Here is a 19,544-nt window from a genome sequence, read left to right on the forward strand (position 1 = left end):
GGGGGCAAACACTTTTTCACACAGGGCCATGTAGCTTTGGATTTTTTTCTTCCTCATTAATAAAACCCTTCATTTAAAAACTGCATTTTGTGTTTACTTGTGTTATCTTTGACTAATGTTTAAATTTGTTTGATGATCTGAAACATTTAAGTGTGGAAAACATGCAAAAAAGTAAGAAATCAGGAAGGGGGCAAACACTTTTTCACACCACTGTATATATATGGATTGTGCCTTCAGGTTACTTCAGTTTTATTATGCTACTTCTATGTTGTAACCATGGACTTCATAATAAAGATGGACTAAATGACAGCTGCCCAAAGTGAAGCCAAAACACCTCGACGCCCCCTGGTGGCTGGCTGCAGTAAAAGTAATAAGCCCCAATGTTTTCAGATGAAACGGGGCAGAAAAACATGATTCCAAAGAATACAGTGACACAGCACTCCATTCCCAGGACACTGTACTACCAAGAAGAACGACAGCTTCAGTTGTTTCAGCCAGGGCCCCAAAAATGTTTGCATTCATGGACACAAAGTCTAAGGAATAGTCGTTATGACAGGAGTAGAGGAGTAAGTCAGGTGATGGCGTTATAGAGCAAAAAAGTCTGCGGAGGGTCACAAGACACTGGAAAATCGTACATAAAATAATAATTTATACAATAAAAAAAAAAAAAAAGCTTCACACAGTAATTACAGTATGTTGATAAAAAGGGCTGAAATATGCTGAGATGTCAGATTGTGCCAACTATCTTTAATGAGTTATCAACACTTAATTACTAATTTTCATGTGTTTATTTGCTGATTCAGGTATTTGTAGAAGTGATGTTTTAAAAGGGGCAGGGGGGCCCGCTGAGGCTCCATCTGTAAGGGCCCCAGATTTTTTTTTTGCTATGGGACTGCAGATGAGTGAGTAAAGACTTGGCGTTGGACTGCCCAGGGGGATGCTGAGGGTTTTCTGGAAGAATCCAGACATGAGAGGAGACAGAGTGAAACTACCACTCTCTCTGTCTCAGTTGGCAGTGCACTGCCTTCCAACACCCAGCTGTGTTTGTTTGCTGTGAATTAGCAGACAGCAAGAGTCTACATGCTCACTCAATATTACCCACATCACACCATAATTAGAGAGGAGTGCACTATTAAAATGGTCGTCCGCTGATAAATCATCGGGCGATCATTCGTTTACAGCATCTGTCAAAACAGCCTTTTTTTTGCCTTTTTTTATATCCGCATATTTGTGTGTATCAAGAAGCAAGAAATCACAGACATACAATTTACATAACGCTATCTGTCACTTAAATGTCACTGGTCAAGGCTTTAAATCCAAATATGTTCTTATCATAATTTTCCAAATTGCTGACAATTCCTCAAAATTCTGTAATTATTGATTTCCACATCCTCCCTCTCTTCTGATTGGCATAATTACTATCATCCTCCTAACAACTGTGAACTCCTGACTCCCACTTAATGCAACCAAAATACTGAAGGTTGTTGATACAAGCCCAACAGGGACCAAATCAGTCTGTGAATCTGGTCAGGTCCAATCTCAACTCCACTCACAACTATGTCACGGATCAAACAGCACAGGGCTCACAGGAGCAAGCAGAGGGTTTCTGAATGCCAAACAGCCGCTGCTGCTCAAACAGATGTTAGCTGCACCACCTCTGATATCCAAAAATCCCACCCAACACCTACAACATGAGCCCCTGCTGACAATCATCAGCCCCACAGTGCGGCAGCTTACCAACCATGTGACCGTATATTTTGTTTTGTTGTTACCACCTTTGTCTCTAATTATAAAAACCCCTAATAAAGACAGACATTAAAACAAACAAATAAATCAGTACAGTACAGAAGAGCACTTGCTGTGAAAGCTGAGTAAAAAATGTGAAGTCGCTTGTAAAAAAACGTTATTGGCTCAGCGCATATATTCTAAAAATTTCATGCTGATGCATCTATAAACAGCAATAAGGAAACAGACTTAGCAGGCAGCAGAAGGGGACGATAGCATTCAATGCGCAGTTTTTCCAGGGGGCTTAGATAACAGAAAGCCAAGCAGGAGGGAGGCTTCAGGATGACTGCACATGAGGACTTTTAAAATAAAACCCATCGCACTGGTTGCCAAAGCTAAAACACCGAAAGCAACACTCACCCAAAATGTCTTGTCTATTAACCTATGAATCATAACCAAAACTGGCATGGGCCCACTCGCAACTGACACGTGAAGCTTGAGGCAAACATTTGTCCTTATGAAAGCTGACACTGTCAAAGAGTACACTCGGAAACATCAAAAATGAAAGTTTTAGACGTGGCCTGGCTTGTGGTGGCTTGATGTGAAAAGAGCATTAACCACTGAGCACTTCTTTTTACCTAACGAGGATATTTTGTGCAGCCTGCATGAATGTGAAGTACGCTACATACAGTATGCATCTATAATAAGGGGACTCACTTGAAAGTAACCGTGTTAATGCAAATTATACTGTACATGCATCCTAATCATGTGTTCAGGGAATATAGGGCTACCATGGAACATAACAGATAAAGAGATCAAGGGAAGTGAGGGAGTGGAGACAGTTTCTGAAACAAGAACAGATTGTATAGCTGCAGCGCCTTCATGGTTGTTAGTCACATATAGAGAACATTGCACCTACAGATATTAATATGGGAAAAAAGATTTTGAACAAGATTACTAGTTTTTATCCTTTGTCAAAGTGCAGAGCATCATCAATAACAAGTTTATCATCATAGAAATGACTGCTGTTTGTCTCAGTCACACTTTATTATTTTGTACATTAAGCTGCTGTGTTTACACATCAGTGGGCGCCTGACATTTTTCCAAAAGTAAGTGGTCTGAAGACAAAAAAGGGCTTAATTAACTTCTTGATGCCACTCTGTTACCCCCGCCATCAAACACAAGCACACAGCCTGACGTAACCAGGGTAAGATGTACTGATAAGCAGGAAAAATAAGACATGCACAGCATGCCCACTGAGGCCACATCCACACTAATAGTTAGTCCTAAAATGTGCTGAAACGAAAACGATCTCTACACATGTGCGTTTTAGCTCTTTTTTTTTAGAATAAATGTGCGTCCATACTAAGACACCTGAAAACGCATTTTGCACAACCATTCACGCACACTAGGCATGCACGTACCAGTGTAAACAGTAAACAGATTGTTAACTAAGCAGTCTGTTGCTCAGTTCCAGAAAATTCTCCAGAGATGGTGAAAAGTAAGGCCAGAGATTTCTCTGCTTGGACCAACACTGAGGGGGGACTTAAAGTAACACGACTATGTAGGTCAAGGCGGCAGAAAAGAGATTGGTAGTCGTTACAAAGTAAATACAGCAATGTATTGGAGCGGTAACGGGCGGGAGCATTATCCATTGCTGGAGGAAGCCGTGGCAATGGGAAAGAAGTATCCACGCAAGAATGATAAAATCACAAAAGGTTTGATGATTTATCTATGTTTTGACTTGACACATTGTGACTAACAGGACGAGGGATGCACCAATTTATCGGACGCACATCGTTATCAGACGATATTTGCCTTGCTGACTGCCATCGGCCTATCAGCAAATAAAACACACACACGGATAGCAGTGGCCAATGTTTTTCTGTTGTGCCACATCAATTTTGTGCAGGCTAAGAAGCAGGGCTCCAAACTCACAGCGTCCTGTCCCCTGGGGATACGAGAAAACATGTTTGAAATGAACAGAGATCTTCACCGGGATGCCGTCAGGACGAAAGGATGCCTTAAACTCACCATCCACCCTGTTATTCACCTGATAATGTTACATTGTGAACAACAAATCCATGTTGAGGAGCAGGAGGAGAGCTACTAAACATTAGTTGTTAGCAGCCCGTGGCCAGAACTAACTGCTGACAGAGGTTGCACTGAATTACATTAAAAAGCGTTCAAGTTCTCTTCGGTAAAAATGAGTATTGGGTGAAAGTAAATTATAACTTTCTCATGTGTTCAATGTAATCTGTGGGGGGGGGGGGGTTTAGAGAAACTTAGAAAGGGAATTGTAATATATTATATATGGTAAAAAGGCTTTTAAAGCAGTTATTTTTTTATGGTTTTTATGTTAAAGGAGGTTATTATAAAGGTTGTTTGATATATGTGTACGATTAAATTTGTGCTCATTTAAAGGTAGTGTAATGAAGGGCGTTAAAATTGTTCAGTTATTTTTTATAATGAAGATTTCTATGTTTCCCTGGCACAAAAGGGAAATAAATAAAAACAAAAAAAAAGAAGAAAAAACCACCATCGGTATCTGTAATCGTTATTTTAAACTTCAGCATTGATATCGGCCCAGAATTTCACATCGGTGGATCTCTTTATAAGATCCAATTGAGGGGGAATGTGGGTGACTGCGTCATTGATTCCAAGCCTCTTGTCTCGCCTACCACACTAAAACACAACCCCAAAATTTTCAAACTAAAACGGGGTCAGCAGCGTTTTCAAAGATCTTTTTTTTTATGGGTTCCAGTTACAGATACTGTGGATGCTCGGTGTAAACGCAGCAATAGTTATGCATTTATAAAACATGTGTTAGTGTGGATGAAGCCTGAGATAGAAGCACATCATGCTGTCTATGAGGATGTAGTTAATAGTGGCCTTCACAGGGTCATAAGTCCAACATATTGTCAACTTATCCCAGGTCTCCTCTGCTCTGTGGCTGCTGCGCTACACCGTCACAGGATAGAAATAAGATCCATTTACAGCAGAGAGGACTGAGGGCACGGCACAGCGCAGGCAGAACTACCTTCATCCACAGCTGGAACCCAGGAGTCATTCACTGCTCCATTTACTTTAAAGTGGAATATCAAATATAACACAACGTTCCAGTGAAGCAAACAATACAAAGATTATGCTGTACTACTGTCCCATTTCAGCACAGACCATTTCCTCCCTGGTGTGGTATAACGTTATCGACCAGTTGCCTAGGTACAGTCACCTTCTGGGGATTTAAGCAAAGCTGATGACATAATGTAGAGAGGCATGTGCTGTGTGGAGCCCGCTGCAATGCCAAATCCTGCCATCTGTGGACCAATAAGTTTCACAGCAGTGCGATGGCGAGCTGAAACAAGTTGGAGCCAACATTAAACTTGAAATAGGTGACCTATGTTCCTGGGTTGTACAAGCACAGGATGAATCAGAAATCAATTAAGTTTAAAGGCATGCAAATCTAAAAGAAATCAGCCAAGTGAAGTGGCACTCAGCCGTACAGCTCTGTCTGCCTAATGAGTGGTTGCCTCCCTTTAATCAATCACATTTCATACCACATAATCACAATGACATGCCCTCTATTGGAGGTCAGTCTGCTTGATCTGTGTTCTGTTTCTCCTCAATGAGTGGACTGGTACTGATGCTGTATCAGCACAGTTTACTGATGTTGGAGCGGCGTCTGTCTGAAGGTTTAATTAGTTTGAGTCTGCACTGCTGTGATCACGTGCACACTGACGCAACTGTGGCCATTACTTCTCTACAGTACTGTTGTTAAACACATAATATTTAACATTTCCACATTAAAATGTACAAAAACAACGGAGGCTATGTTATATATTTTCTTGAGTTGTGTACTTAATTTATCCCAAATGTTTCCAACAATGTTCAAACCTAGAGAAATCTGTAATTTTATTCAAGAAATGGTGCATGTCATGCCTTTACCCCCTCTAGCTGCTTTAACTTCACACAGAAACACCAAACGATACGTCATTGTAAATCATACAATGTCACAGAATTGTAATAAAAAGCGTAGTGCAGGAATGAGTCCTAAAACCTGGAAATGAGTTTGCATTTTAGCACTCCCAGTTCCCTCGTCCTGAAGTCACTGGGTTTTCTTAATGGGCTGTTTGTTAGATGCCTGAAATAAGGTCTGTGGTTTACATAAGCTCAAGAGACTTTCATGTTTTGCTCTGTGACATAAAATACTTCATGCCAAAAGTATTGGCCGTAGAGATGTCTGCCTTCTCTTGATTAATGGAACAAGACGGCACTTGGCTTATGGTGCCCAAATCGCAAAAAAACACCCACTTTTGTTACAAGGGAAACATGCATCTCCTCATGGACAAGAGGCTTGTACTTGTGACAGTATGAGATGTAAACATTAATGATGTCCACCTCAGCTGAGCTGTAATGTTACCTCGCTCAGTGGTGCTAGGTGATCTAGCAGTAAAACATATATGCCACAGAGGAAGTTTTTAAATGGAACAAAATGTTGGGGCAACAACTACTTTGCATGCATACAAACCCAGAAAATGACACCACTTTATAGTTATTTGACATGATGCGCTATCTAAGGTTTTCCCTGGGGCCCATCTGTCTGAAAACCCTGCGCACCGATTGCTACAGTTTCTAGGTTGAACATCATTTTTCCTAGAAACAGTGTGAAACTGTGCAACAGGCTTTGAGGTTCATTTTCTCCTGTCTGGTGGGTGTGTACCAAGTGTTACCCAATCAGTAGTGATATGTGTATAAATGCTGTCATATTAAAAAGGCAGCACACTTGTGTAACACAACATAAACAACAAGATGCTCAATGCACCAGTGTTTCTGTTTAAATAAGCACTTTGCTAAGATTTGTCAAGGCTGAATGTGCCCCCGTTCTCCTCAATGTGCTGCTACTGTAAACTGCTCAATCCCCCATTTGTATGCGCTGTCAATTTGGGTAGCTATCTTTCAGCAATTTTCCCACGTTTCCCTGCTGCTTTCATGTTTGGTAATGTTTGGTAATCCTCTCAGAAAGATGCCTGAGCTCCTGAAAATTTGTTCTTGACCCGGTACCATCCCCTTCAAATAATAACACACATGGGAAGCAAAAAAAGGTGTCTTCTCTGACAAGTTAGCTTAGCCATTATTTCCCTGGAGATACACTCCACCTTGAATCTGATTACTTTCACCAGCAGTTTGGTTTATGACAATATCCCACGGCCTGGGGCACTGACATGTTTAATCTCGAGTTTTTTTTCAAAAAGCAGAATATCAAATTCATGCCAAAGAGGATTATCCACATAAATCATTGTAACTGCAGTTACTATCTTATTTAAAAGAAATACTAATGTCTACAAGCAAATGACAACAACAGCACTTGGCAAGCAGCCAATCAAATTGCAGCAGGGCAACAGGCGATCAGCTCTGGCCTTGCACATTGTTGTTTTGGCATGTGGTTCTCCGGAGCCAAGCACAATTAAAATACCATTTTAAAGCTATTAAAGCCAGCCACTGACCTTAAACTGTAGAATAATGATACATAACAGACAGAATATGTCATGCATTAATCCAGAGATATGATAATTAGTTACTCAGTGCCTCCAAAACCAGACTTTTTACTCTGCTGCCTGCAGGTGTGGCTACAAGGGGTCAACAAGTACTTTTACTCATCGTTCTTTAAGCATATTGTTGCTTATGCTTGTGTATTTTCACTTGAGTGGGACTTGGATGCAGGACTTTTACTTGTAATGGAGTATTTTCACACTGTATTCGGCATTTTTACACAAGTAAGAAATCTGACTTCTTCCACCACTGGTAATATGTTTTCATTAATAACTGTCGTGTAACTGAAAATTCTCAGTTCAACAAGACTGCACATAATATTTGCACATATTTTCATAATATTTGCACACACTGTTGTTTCTCCAGAGCACCAACATGTCTTTTTCAAGCACAATCACAGCAGACAATGTTTATTAAGGCTCTCTGAATATTAAAGCATGATAAGATGGCAACAAATGTGACTGGAAGCTACAGTATATCTGTTAGTGAAGCTTGTGTGTACGTGTGTGTGTGTGTAAACTCACCAGCTTGCGTTGACACCAACCACAGACGCCACAAAGAGCCACCAGCCAAACAGCACACACTGTCACTGCGAGGGAGACCAGGAACACACTGAGGGACACTGAGCCTGTGCACACAAACACATACACAAGTGAGAGAAAAAAAACATGAGTGATCCTTTTTTGCATACATGGTTGAATTTTCTCCACCATGTGTAAAATAAAAACATGGGATTTTTGCTACAGAGCTGATTGCATGCCACAGTGAATCATGTTGTCAAAGGGGGGCAACCCAAAACAAAGCTCTCCCTCTACGTCGTCTAATTGAATAGCCAGGCAGAGCTGCCATTTTTACATTCTGTCATAAGGAGCTGAGAAATACAATCTCATCACTACCCCCTTCGTGCCGGAGCATTTCAATACCTTTCCAATAAGGGCTGCAGCCAGGCATCACTCAGTTGCACACACATCACTGTCATGGTGTCACAGCTTGTTAACTGACAGGCTGAAAGTGAAGGGAGGAGGGGGAGGCGGAGGAGAGGAGCGAGGAGGGGAGGGGAGGCTGGGCTGACAATACAAGAGAGCTCATGATTAATGGGTATCAGTAGATGCCCAGTGAGAGAGGTGGCTCTGGAAGAGTCATAAAAAAACATCATCTATTGCTGAGAGAGTGTGCTTGTGTGTATGCGTGTGTGAGAGACAATTCACGCCTGCACCTGTGCGCCTGCGTCTGTTTACATTCTTGTTATGATACTGCTACAATAAGTGGATCCAAACTCGTGAGCACTTTGCGTTTCAGGCCGCAAACATTTAAACAATCCAGCGGCCTTCACTTTAGAGGACAAGCATATAAAGCCTCATTGAGCTTTGATATTTGCGCGGCGGAGAAGGATGCTAATGTATTCAAATTTGTGATTCCCTTCTAACAATTCTGATTTCTAAATATACAGTGATAAACAGGTGTCAGGATGCATTTTCACACCGCTGAGTGACAAACGCTGACAAACACCCATGCTTTCCTTTCAATAACTGGGTTTGTCTTCTCCCCAATTGCTACCTCCTTCCCTTCCTTTACTTGTCACAACTGGCCTTTTCATCTCACTCCTCCATCCGATCTCCGCTTTATTCTCCACCCTGCCGTGTCCTCTGGGAACGCACCATCTCAAAAAGGAGGAACAGTGGTGGGTAAACTTGTTTCATATGGAAAATAAGAATGGGATCAGCAGCACTGTATTCCACAGTCTTCACTCAGTCTCAAATGCTGTACTGAAGTCGACGTGACACCTGAGGCCACTTGCCGTTTTAAAAAAGAGAGAGAGCGTACAGAAAAGCTGATTAGACTAGTACTGTTAGACAGTCCTTTAAAATCCCAGGAGAACACAAATTCTGTGGTGTGACTGTAACAAATAAACCATTTAGTTTGTGCATTTGCACAAAAGTATGTATGGAAATGTTGGAAAGGAGGGATATCTTGGGCTGTGGATGAAGAGACTGTTCACTTTTCCAGGAGAGATGGAGGTGAGTGAACTTTACAGAATGGCTGATGTCAGCTTTGCAGCGAGCCTTCAATAAAACCAAGATAAAACTTCTTCATAATTTTACTTCCCTGTGCAGTTCTTATGTTCATTGTCCTGACTTGTCCTGACTAGAACTGGCCGTCTATATACTGTGCATGGTGTTACCAACTGCTTCTTTTCACCTGGCCTGCTCATTCTGTGGTTTTTAAGGTGGTTTCAGACAGCAAGCTGTTTCCGACGTTGTCTTCATTGTTTCTGATGTTAACGCAGCGGTCACGCTTCCATGTTTCTTATGTTATGTTTAAAGGGATACTATGCCGATTTTCAACCTGCTTTTGTTAAAACATTGTAGGTCGTAAGTTAACATTAACTAAAGTAAACTTCCCTCCTTAGGGCCTGTGTACACATAGCGTTTTCTTTCTCAGCGCTGGCATCTTTTTTCAAATGCTCCTAATGAGGAGCGACCATATGCAGCCACCTAGAGAAAAAGCGTCACGCCCAGTGTCTAATTTCACAGTGTTCTGCCTTTTTTGTGCGGCCGCTCCAAGCCAATCTCTGAACTTTTCTGAAAGGCACCAGTGATGTCACTGAAGCGTCTTAGCTGGGTTACTGTCTACTGTCACATCAAAGACAGAAAAGCTCAATTATTGGGAGCAGATGGGCTGGCGGACACTGGATGTAAGTCTTGTGCTTTTTCCATCGTTCACTTTGTAAGCTTGAAGTTGATTGTATCAACCCCCATGTTACTGTCGTGTTATGTGAGCTACCTGGCTAATGTTAGTGTCAAGATATTGTTATCACAGAAACAAAGCCCATGCGCAGCAAATCATTAAAAGAAAGTGCATTATTATTGCCTATTTCTCACCTACAATGTCTTTAGAAACATATTTTTGTGCACTGTATGGTTGTAATACGATAATGTGTGAACAGGAAGTGGGCACGAGACTGTTTCCTTTACTAGGCAGTGCTGATCAAATATGAACCAAGACTTTGTTACTGCGTTGCCTGTTTCTGGCCTTAAAGGGTTTAAAGTGTTTTCAGAAACATATTTAACTTCACCATTTAACTGTAATTCCAGATCATTTGTTACCAGCTGGCTACCATATTGTTTCATGTGGCAAAAGAGCCAAGCTTACCAGCGAGTGTGTTTACTGGTCTGATAGTATGCAGTGCATTCTGGTAGTTGTAGGTTTTTGTACCTTTTGAGCAAAGCAAATGCCAGTGCCCCTTTCCTCTGTTTTCTTTGGTCATATAACACCAATTTTAAAAGTACTTACATCTTTCTACTCCATAGACAGCCTAGTTTTATTAAGAGACAAATCTGTCACCAGATAGAAGAGCTCATTGGCTGTTAGTAATGACCACAAACACCATGTTTTGTAGAAAGTCCCAGTTTTCTGTGTGATTATAATAAGTGTTGGGCTTGTTACTTTAAAATGTAATTTATTATCAATTAGTAGTTCCTTTTATCACAAGTAATGAGATTACCTTACTTATTACTCCCTGCCAACAGTAACTCATTACACTACTCGTTATATTACTTTTCTGTCACACCCCATAAAACTGGTGTTTGCGTTTCTCCCCAAAATTGAGATGTGCGCCTCTGTGTAAACGTCAGGGTAATCTCGGCTAAGAGTAGGCTACCTAGCCTCTATTTACCTGGGGATTTCTGTTGCCTGTGACCGGTATTTTCCCAAGGCTGTGTCCAAAAGACGGAGAGTCACTCATGGAGCAACATTTCACCCACCACATATCCAACCACACGTTTCATTACTTCTTTGTAGCTTGCAGTTAAGGTTTTATCCAGTGTAGGGCTACAGCCGACCTCCACGGTCGAGAAGGGCTTACCTTCGGTGAGGTGTATTTCCTGGAGCTTCACGTTATTGTGTTGTCTATCGTAGTAGCTGAGGTTTCAGACCGGAAGTTTAAGGACGTGTTTTTCGTAGTGAGGAGAGTGACCGGAAGTTTAAGGACGTGTTTTTCGTAGTGAGGAGAGTTTGAGTCCGACTACCTGCAGCAACAGTGTTCTTGTCATCTTTCCTCCTGACAAAATCAAAGTAACGTTCTTGTCATCTTTCCTCCTGACAAAATCAAAGTAACGGGAATATTTCCAGCCGCGAACGTTAGCGTTTCCAACTAGCTTGCTGTTTCGTGACGTGCACGCGCTGCACGACGGTTACAATAAAGAGTCCGCTGATGTGACTGTTGTAGCCTATCTCAAGTCAGTAGTGATGTGATATCAAAGGTAACGTTATAATGAGTTTTTCACACTTAAGTCTGCTGAAGTAATAAGTCTTCTCTGCATCATATGACTGTACTGATGACAATGTTACAAGTCCGAGCTATTGTTGAACGAAAATTGTTCATCACAGATGTAAATCAATGTTGCTTCTTCGAGCTCAATTCAATATCTTCCACTATTAATTTATGGCAAATTACTGAATATTTTAGTGTTAAACATCTTTTCTACAGTACATAAAATCTGTGAGCTTAACTGTATCTTAACGTCACTTACCATCATTCTTAGCTATTTTATTCAATGGTTAATCATTGTAACCATCTACCTCACAATCTGCCATTGGGGAAGTTTAGTATGTCCAGTAAGTTTATGGCCTTATACTCAGAAATTCTTACTAATCTACATCCAGTCATTCCTTGCATACACAAAATCCATGTACTATGCAGTTGGAACGCACTACATACTCAATTTTACATCATACTTTGTATGAGTCATATGTTAGTATGGGATTCTGAGCAGTCCCTATGTTTTACTGGTCCTCTCAGAACTATAAGTTCATGTCACTTTAAGACCTACCATGGATTTTATGAACATATGCTTTTCCTTTCTCATAAAACATTGCAAAGCAAGTTTTTCTAAAACTTTAAAATCTGCATCGTTTACATTCATTTTAAATTGCCATTCATCTCATTCTTCCCCGCCATTTTTAATACACCGCTTCATTTCTTTATTAGTATTACGGCCACCTGTAGATCCAAGGAATAGTGTTAAACGATTGGTAGGAATGTGTATTGCACTACCTGCATGCAAACAAAATGGGGACCGGCTCATAAAATCTCCACAGGGTACCTTTAATGGGCACGCTTAAGTAGTTAGTTGCTTGCGGGTACAAAGTGGAGCCACAAAGTTTTCAAACTGTGTGTGACAGTGCACCTTAGTGGATTCTTAGAATATAAAAACAAAGGATGTCATTTTCTCGAGAATCATCTTTTGTTTTCATCGAGCTACAAAGTATTAACAAACTCTTTTACTGTATGCTGCCATCCAAAAAGGAGTTAGTGTTAGGATAAGAAACACAAGTCAGCGAACACTATTCATCAAGTTTAGATCCTACAACATCTCTGCCTAGTATATACTGCCTAAGAGATAAGAATCTTATACATCCTAAGTATCATACATGAGTTTATCTATTGATAACAGCAACTTCTCTCGACCGGAAAACACTTGATCTGACTTGACTGATCTTGTTCTGATCGTGAAGGTTAAGATTAGCGTATCAGTCGTAACACCCCCCCGTCTACAGTCAAAGAGTCAAAGAGACTGCTATGAGACTGCTCCTGAGCATGAGAGGGTCAGTGAAAGACAGCCAGCTCTTGAATGATGAACATTATTATTCATAGACGTTCAGAAATAGACACAGGCAATATACTCTGTTACTGTATATTCATAGAGAGGTCAATAAAGTTAAGTCCATTAGATACCACGACATCAGCAAAGGTAGCAACGGCTCTTAGATCAGGGAAGCTGAACTGGTCTCCAGCTAAGGGCGTCTATGGTAGCATCAGTGCTAAGTGGCTCAGTGATGGATGTCCTGATTCCTGAAGGGCTTAGAGAGTCAGGTGGAGCCAGCAGCTGATGTAGGGCTCCACGTCCTGTGCTCTCTCTGAAGGTCGCGGGGTGGGGTGAAGGGTGGTATGGTTTATGATCTGTGTCAGTCACGAGAGCTGAGGGAGTAAAAAGCCTCCAAATAAAATACAGCATCCACAGAGGCCACGTTAGCGCGCTCAGTAAACGGACAGCTGGATTGTTGCTTCATGGAATATAACTTCCCTTTTAGAAGCTACAGAGAAGCACTGTGTGCAGGCAGTGCAGGGGAATAAAAGGTAGGAAATACACCGTGTTGAGGTATTAGGGAGATATGCAAATCCTCAGCACCATGGTTGTAGAGAAAAAGAGGTGTCATTAGAGTAAGAGAAGCCTGCACTACACAGAGCTATCACAGCACACTCAGGAAATTCAATTTATCTTCCCTCTTGAACGAAACAAAACTTTCAGCTTGAAATACTCAAACAGGTGACGCATTAGTTAAGTCAGAGATGAAACAGTGTTTGGATGCTGAAACTGGAATAAGGAGATAATTTCACTTGACGTTAAATAAGAACCGCTAATGTAATGTAGCAGTCTTCACTCTATTTAACTGGGTAAGGAATGAAAAGTACTTCCAATGGAGGGCGATGAATCACATCGAAAATGGCACGACTTGGTAAAACTGACAAGTGAGCTGAACAAGCCATTGAACCCTTTGATCAGCAGCCTTTAGAAGTCAGAGCACTCTTGAACTTGAAAGTCGCTTGTTTGTTTTAGATTTCAGTGGCTATCTCTTTTATATGCACATAAAAGAGAAAATAAATGGCACTATGCACTGGGGTGAGTGGTGACAATGATGGTGTAAATGAGCTTGCAGTAAACCCTCTCGCTGCAGAGCACAACAAAGACGAAGTCATGCTGAGGTTAAATATGGACGTTCAAGGGAAATGCAGAGGCAGAACTTGCAGAAAAGTACAGTCTTTAGTATGGCGTGCTCTTAAGTGTTGTCTCCATACTGGAATTTCTAACTTTGATACAACACCTTGACACCATTTTCAATACAACAGGAAAAAATGGACAATGAAGGCATCCAAGTTAAAATTTTTATTAAGAGATAAATACCGTAAAAGTTCAATTAATATCCCAGACTTTTATTTGCTTCAATCACTGACTATATTTGCCACAGGCATCTAAATGGGACAGGCTTTTAATTCCTTTTGTACAAAAGCCAGCCATGATGGGAAAAGATGGGAAATACTGTCATAGTGTTTGTTTATACTAGTATGGATATTAGTTGTATACAAATTTGGCTAGCTCATGACAACACAACGCTCATTTTATGGCATCCGAGGATTTTGACACCAGGTATACTGACACAACACCTCTATATGCCCTCTTAAAACAATACTCATAAACTGAATTATTTTTTATGAAAAACTGATTCATTTGACCGCTGTTTCCTTACCGTCTTAAGGAACATGAATAATTGATAAACAGACACTCATTTGGATTTTATGATCATTTTAGAGGTAGGGTGTCACAACTTTTTCGTCTCTCTTGTTTACCATGCCTGTAGATCCAAATCAATTATACTCTGGTGCTCAACTGATGATTGAGAATCTAACCAAGCTAACGATGTGTAGTATGTCCATATTGACCCAACTTGAGACATGTATATTTGTACGTGTGATCAAAGCAGCTAACTAATGTTAGCTCAACCCAATGCTTTAAGTAAGTACAGAGAAGCAGTCAGAGCTACAAGCTACAGTGAGGCTAAAAACAGAGTTCATATGACGTTTTTCGAAACAACTTTTTATGTCGCAGCTGCAGCACACTTGGATCACTACGGATGAGCAGTATGGAGATACTTTGTGGATTCAATTTTGTGTTCTTGGACGTTAGTCTGGGGCGCCGTCTGCCATTAGATGTGCTGGCCACTCCCCCCGCCGATCTCCGCAAGGGATGTGAAGACTCTAAAACTTCACCAGGGCCTCCATCGGCATATGGGTGAGTAGATAATGACTGAATTTTCATTTTTGGGTGCACTATCCCTTTAAGATGGAATCAGTTCAATCAAACTGCTCACCTGGTTTATGCACCAAAAAAAAGTGTTTTAGCTTGTGGGTTTACTTCTGAGGTATGCAGCCCACTGAATATGTGCAGTAGTGTTTCTACCACTGGCTCCACCCACAAGCTCGACTCATAGACTTTACATTGTCATGAAGTCACAGGTTTGTAAATCTCTTGTCTTGGCTTGAGGAAAAAATAACAAATCTAAAACCTCCATGGATCAAAAAGTCATTATAGAATGACTCATAATTGACCTTGCATTTAGAGGTGTCCTGTCAACAGTTTTACAGACATCTCATTTACAAAGGTGGTCTGTGGGGAAAATGCTTTTTAGACCACAGGGGATTTCTTTGCTACAGTACCACAAGTGGCCACTAGGGAAAAATTGGCTGCGCAGTGTCCTTGGGGGCCAGATTGAGACTCGCATTTATTTGTCAAAATGTATAGCCAAACCCAGCTTGTAAGAGGGACTTAGCGTTTAATTTAGGGCTTGGCTTTGAGAACAGCAGAATGACTGTGTTAAACATAAACAATAAGAGAGAACAAGAAAGCATAGCTGGCAGCAGTGTATCAATACTGAGGAAAAAACAGTGAACCCCTTTCAAAATATTCATAATCAGTACTGATAAATTGATATTTTTGACAACACTAGTGCTCTTAGTGTATAACAGCATTGAGTACAACAAGCATTACTGTGGTTACAAAGAGTGGGAGTGTACATGTAGGTGATCTGGCCCACATGCAGTGAGCTAAGCCAAGCAGAAAGGGACCAGTCCTCAGGGGTAGAAGAAATTGCTAATTGGACAGGCGGAACTGGAGCAGTGTCCAGTCAGCAGAGCTGCCACACCGCATCTTTATGCTCTGACTGAGGTGGAGAGGGCAGTGCCTCAGTAGCTCTGGGTGCAAAGCTCACAGCCTAATCGCCACTTCAAAGTGCCCCCTCCTTGTACTGGAGCCTGGGTTCTGCCCTCTTTATAACCACTGAGCTGCTGTTGGGGTAATCCTCAGATGTCACTCAGATGTCTTTACAGTCTGTCCCCTCTGAGCCACAATCTGTGTGCAACAGCAAAATGTTACTTACTTCCAGTTATGCTGTGATACTGAGTGTTTCAAATTGCTTCCATCTACCTTCTGGCTCAATTCTACGCTGCAGTTTATTGCTTTTGTTTTGGAGTTATTTCTCAAGACAAAAGACTGGGTGGTTGTAAGCAGCACTTGCATTTGAAGGCGTTCTATCTAAATATCTTCCTCCCCTGCTCAGGCGCACAAAATAATTTGTGTGGGAAGAGCGTAAAATTGATTCAAGTGAGGAGATGTGGATAAAATGAATAATTATGGTGGTTCCAGGTAAATAATGCCATTGTCAAATAAACTGATGAGGTCACATTTCACACAGTGAGCTTAGAGGTGGTTGCTAACAGTGCTGTGGTATGCTCAGAGGATGAGCTGTTGTTTTGGCATCTTTTAGCCCTTTTACTGTTGTTGCAAAGCCAGCCAGTCTGGCAAGGCTCAACAGACATTTGCTTGAGACAGAACGTCATTTCAAGTAGGATGTACGGCAGATGACTGACAGTTCTGTCCTCCATGCAGACATAATTGTGAAACCTTCCCACTGCTATTTGAGCAAATGTATCACTTGGTGGGTGGGCATTGGTATTTGCTTTTGATTTACAGCCCAAAAAAAAAAACATTGCAGCTCTCTGAAAATGTCAGATATCTTCTAAACTGCTCTACAGTTGTAGAATCATGCTTCATTTTCTGAAATACATAGTTTAAATGGTTATTCACAAGGTTTGGGGATTGTAGAGTGCATCAAGCAATTCTCTCAATTATAGTTTACTGGTAGGTCCAGCATCTGTTGTTGGGCTTAACGGACTACTGCTATCATCACTACTTGATGCATGCATCTTCACCATGACATCCCGAGAGAGCTGCTTCCCTCCACACACACACACACACACACACACACACACACACACACACAATGTAGTACAAGTCACACCCTCACAGGTTACCCACAAGGCCACTGCCCATAAAGGGGGGAAAAGCCGGTAACAATAACCATGGCAGATTCACAGAGGAGAGGTGTAGCTGTCCTTATTTCAGTGTTTTCAGTTTACGAATGTCAATTATAACGTCTGGTCAGCATTTAGTCGTACTAAAAGACCCTCGAAGGAGTTGGATATTCTGTTTTTTTACGGAAGTACATTTTGTCTTAATGGTTTAAGCCTGTTTTTCATTCATAAAAATTTGCATTAGCAATAGTTTTCCACAGTTTTCCATAGCTGTAAATGCACCATGCTAACCAAGCTAGCAGCTAGTATTAGGGTTAGCTCCACCCTCTCATCTAAATATGGTCACCTCTGGCTCCAAAAAAGCAAAAGAGCAACAGCCAAAATGCCAAACTTCAAAACTGGGTGACATCACAGTGGCTTCATTCATAATTCTATACACTTCATGGTTTCTATTTGTTTCAGTAGAGTAAGAAAACCCACCAGAGACTTTGGTGACATTCAGTCATCTTTCATTTTAATAAACCTGCTGCATTCTATTGTTTTATGAATGAAAGAGCTGAAATTGTTGAGCAAATTTTTTCATGTTAGTGCTTTCAAGTGCTAATAGGGAGTTAAAACATCCATTGCTGTACTTGAAAACAGAAAAAAAGCTTTTTTCAAAATGCAAGGAGCTACAAATTTAAATGATCCTTGACAACACATTTAAGTCTGTTTATTGTTTGTGTTACTCAGTTTGATCTTGGCATGGAAGTCTCACTAATTTTTGGATGTCAGTGCTTGCTGTCACCACTTAATGTTACATTACCATGCAACAAAAATTTTGAGAAACAATACAGACAACTTAATGTTCTCTGTGATGGATCAGCCATCTCAGGCAACTTGGCAGGAAAAGGTCAAAAGCAGATCGATCTGGAAGGTATGGCGAACATCTATTCATCTAAAAAGCTCTGGTATGATTTGGAAAATTAATAGTAGTGTTGCTGACTTGATGCAATCTGCAGCAATGACATTGTGGTATGGTCCTTTAACCACTTTACGGACCCGCTCCACAATGGACACCAAAGCCCCATGTGCTGAAAATCACAGGGTTGTGTCGAGCAGCCAGTGAAATTTTGACAGGTGGAGAGCACCTGTGGTGTGAATGAGTGTCTCTTGCATCCCCTGTAGGCTACAGGCAGTTTTGCCTGTCCTCTGTCCCTATATGCTCCCTGTGGCTCAGCTGCAGCACTGCTGTGCTGTCATAGAGGCTGTTTCACAGGGAGAGTAAGAGGACTGCCACCCACGTTCTGTCTGCTCTCGGATGAGGGATAAGATCCATCTCAGCCCAGTGACAAGCCGGGCTGGAGTCGGACCAGTAAGACGTCATGTGACACATGCCTGGTGTCACCTATAATGGCACCATCATCTTATTAGCACCTCTGACACTGAATGGGTGAATCACCCATAAAAGCCAACAAGATCTGGACTCTCGTGGTGTAAGTGAACTGAAGCTGGGATAATGTTTTGATATAGTTACAAAGGAACAAAAGCAAGTGTGGTATTTTCCTGACTCTTCCATGAGGTATACAATGCTGTATATACTGTGTGAAATATAACTAAAATACAGCAGATGCCATTTGTTTTAGAACTAATTTTCTTCTGTGACCTGGGCAAACACCACATTTCATACTGTATATTCATGAGTCATTAATAAAGCTGAGATATCCTTTGGCATAGACCATTTTTAATGTAATTATTTAAGCGTCAACAAATATAATACTCACATTAATAAAACATTTTAGACATACTTTGTTCTCTTATCAACTGTATGCTAATGGAAATATTCAGGGGTGTCTGTGAAAAACAACCAGCAGCCTGCTCACAGTTAGATGCTCAGTGAGTGGACTGAGTTACTTGACATCTATGAGGTAAATCGGGCTGTATAGTACAGCTGCTCGATTAAAAATTCTAATCACAATTATTTTGGTGGATGAGGTCACAATTATTTAACATGACTTACTGACTTTAGAACATCATGCACTTACTGAGCTTTTTAAAAATGTCAATTTAACAGTGGATTTTTTAACTTTAAATATGAGTCTTTGAACAGAATTTCCCACACACTGCTTTTTCTCAGTTTCACAATTTATTAGTAACACTAACGTTTGTCAAGAGTGTTCAACACCATTATTTCAAACATTGAGCTTAAATACAAACTGCTCCACCCACTTCACAGGTGTGCACATGTGTGAGGGAATTAATCAGGTGTGGGTGTGTTTCTCAATAATTGACAACAGCCTGTGCACCATATGTCACATAACCCTCAAGCAAAAGAACAAGGAAACAGGAAAAACATAGGAAA

At 41.0% G+C, this 19,544-nt stretch overlaps 1 protein-coding gene across 1 annotated transcript in view; it reads right to left on the reverse strand.

The window, feature by feature from the left end:
- Positions 1–19,544, reverse strand: part of syt7a (synaptotagmin VIIa) — a 112,324-nt gene that overhangs the window by 58,038 nt on the left and 34,742 nt on the right. Inside the window, exon 2 of the mRNA XM_050073527.1 lies at positions 7,800–7,903. Coding sequence (XP_049929484.1) covers positions 7,800–7,903 — 104 coding nt within the window. The remainder of the gene's footprint in view (positions 1–7,799; positions 7,904–19,544) is intronic.

Source organism: Epinephelus moara, chromosome 20 (assembly GCF_006386435.1).
Source record: "Epinephelus moara isolate mb chromosome 20, YSFRI_EMoa_1.0, whole genome shotgun sequence".
NCBI classification, from domain to species: Eukaryota; Metazoa; Chordata; class Actinopteri; order Perciformes; family Serranidae; genus Epinephelus; species Epinephelus moara.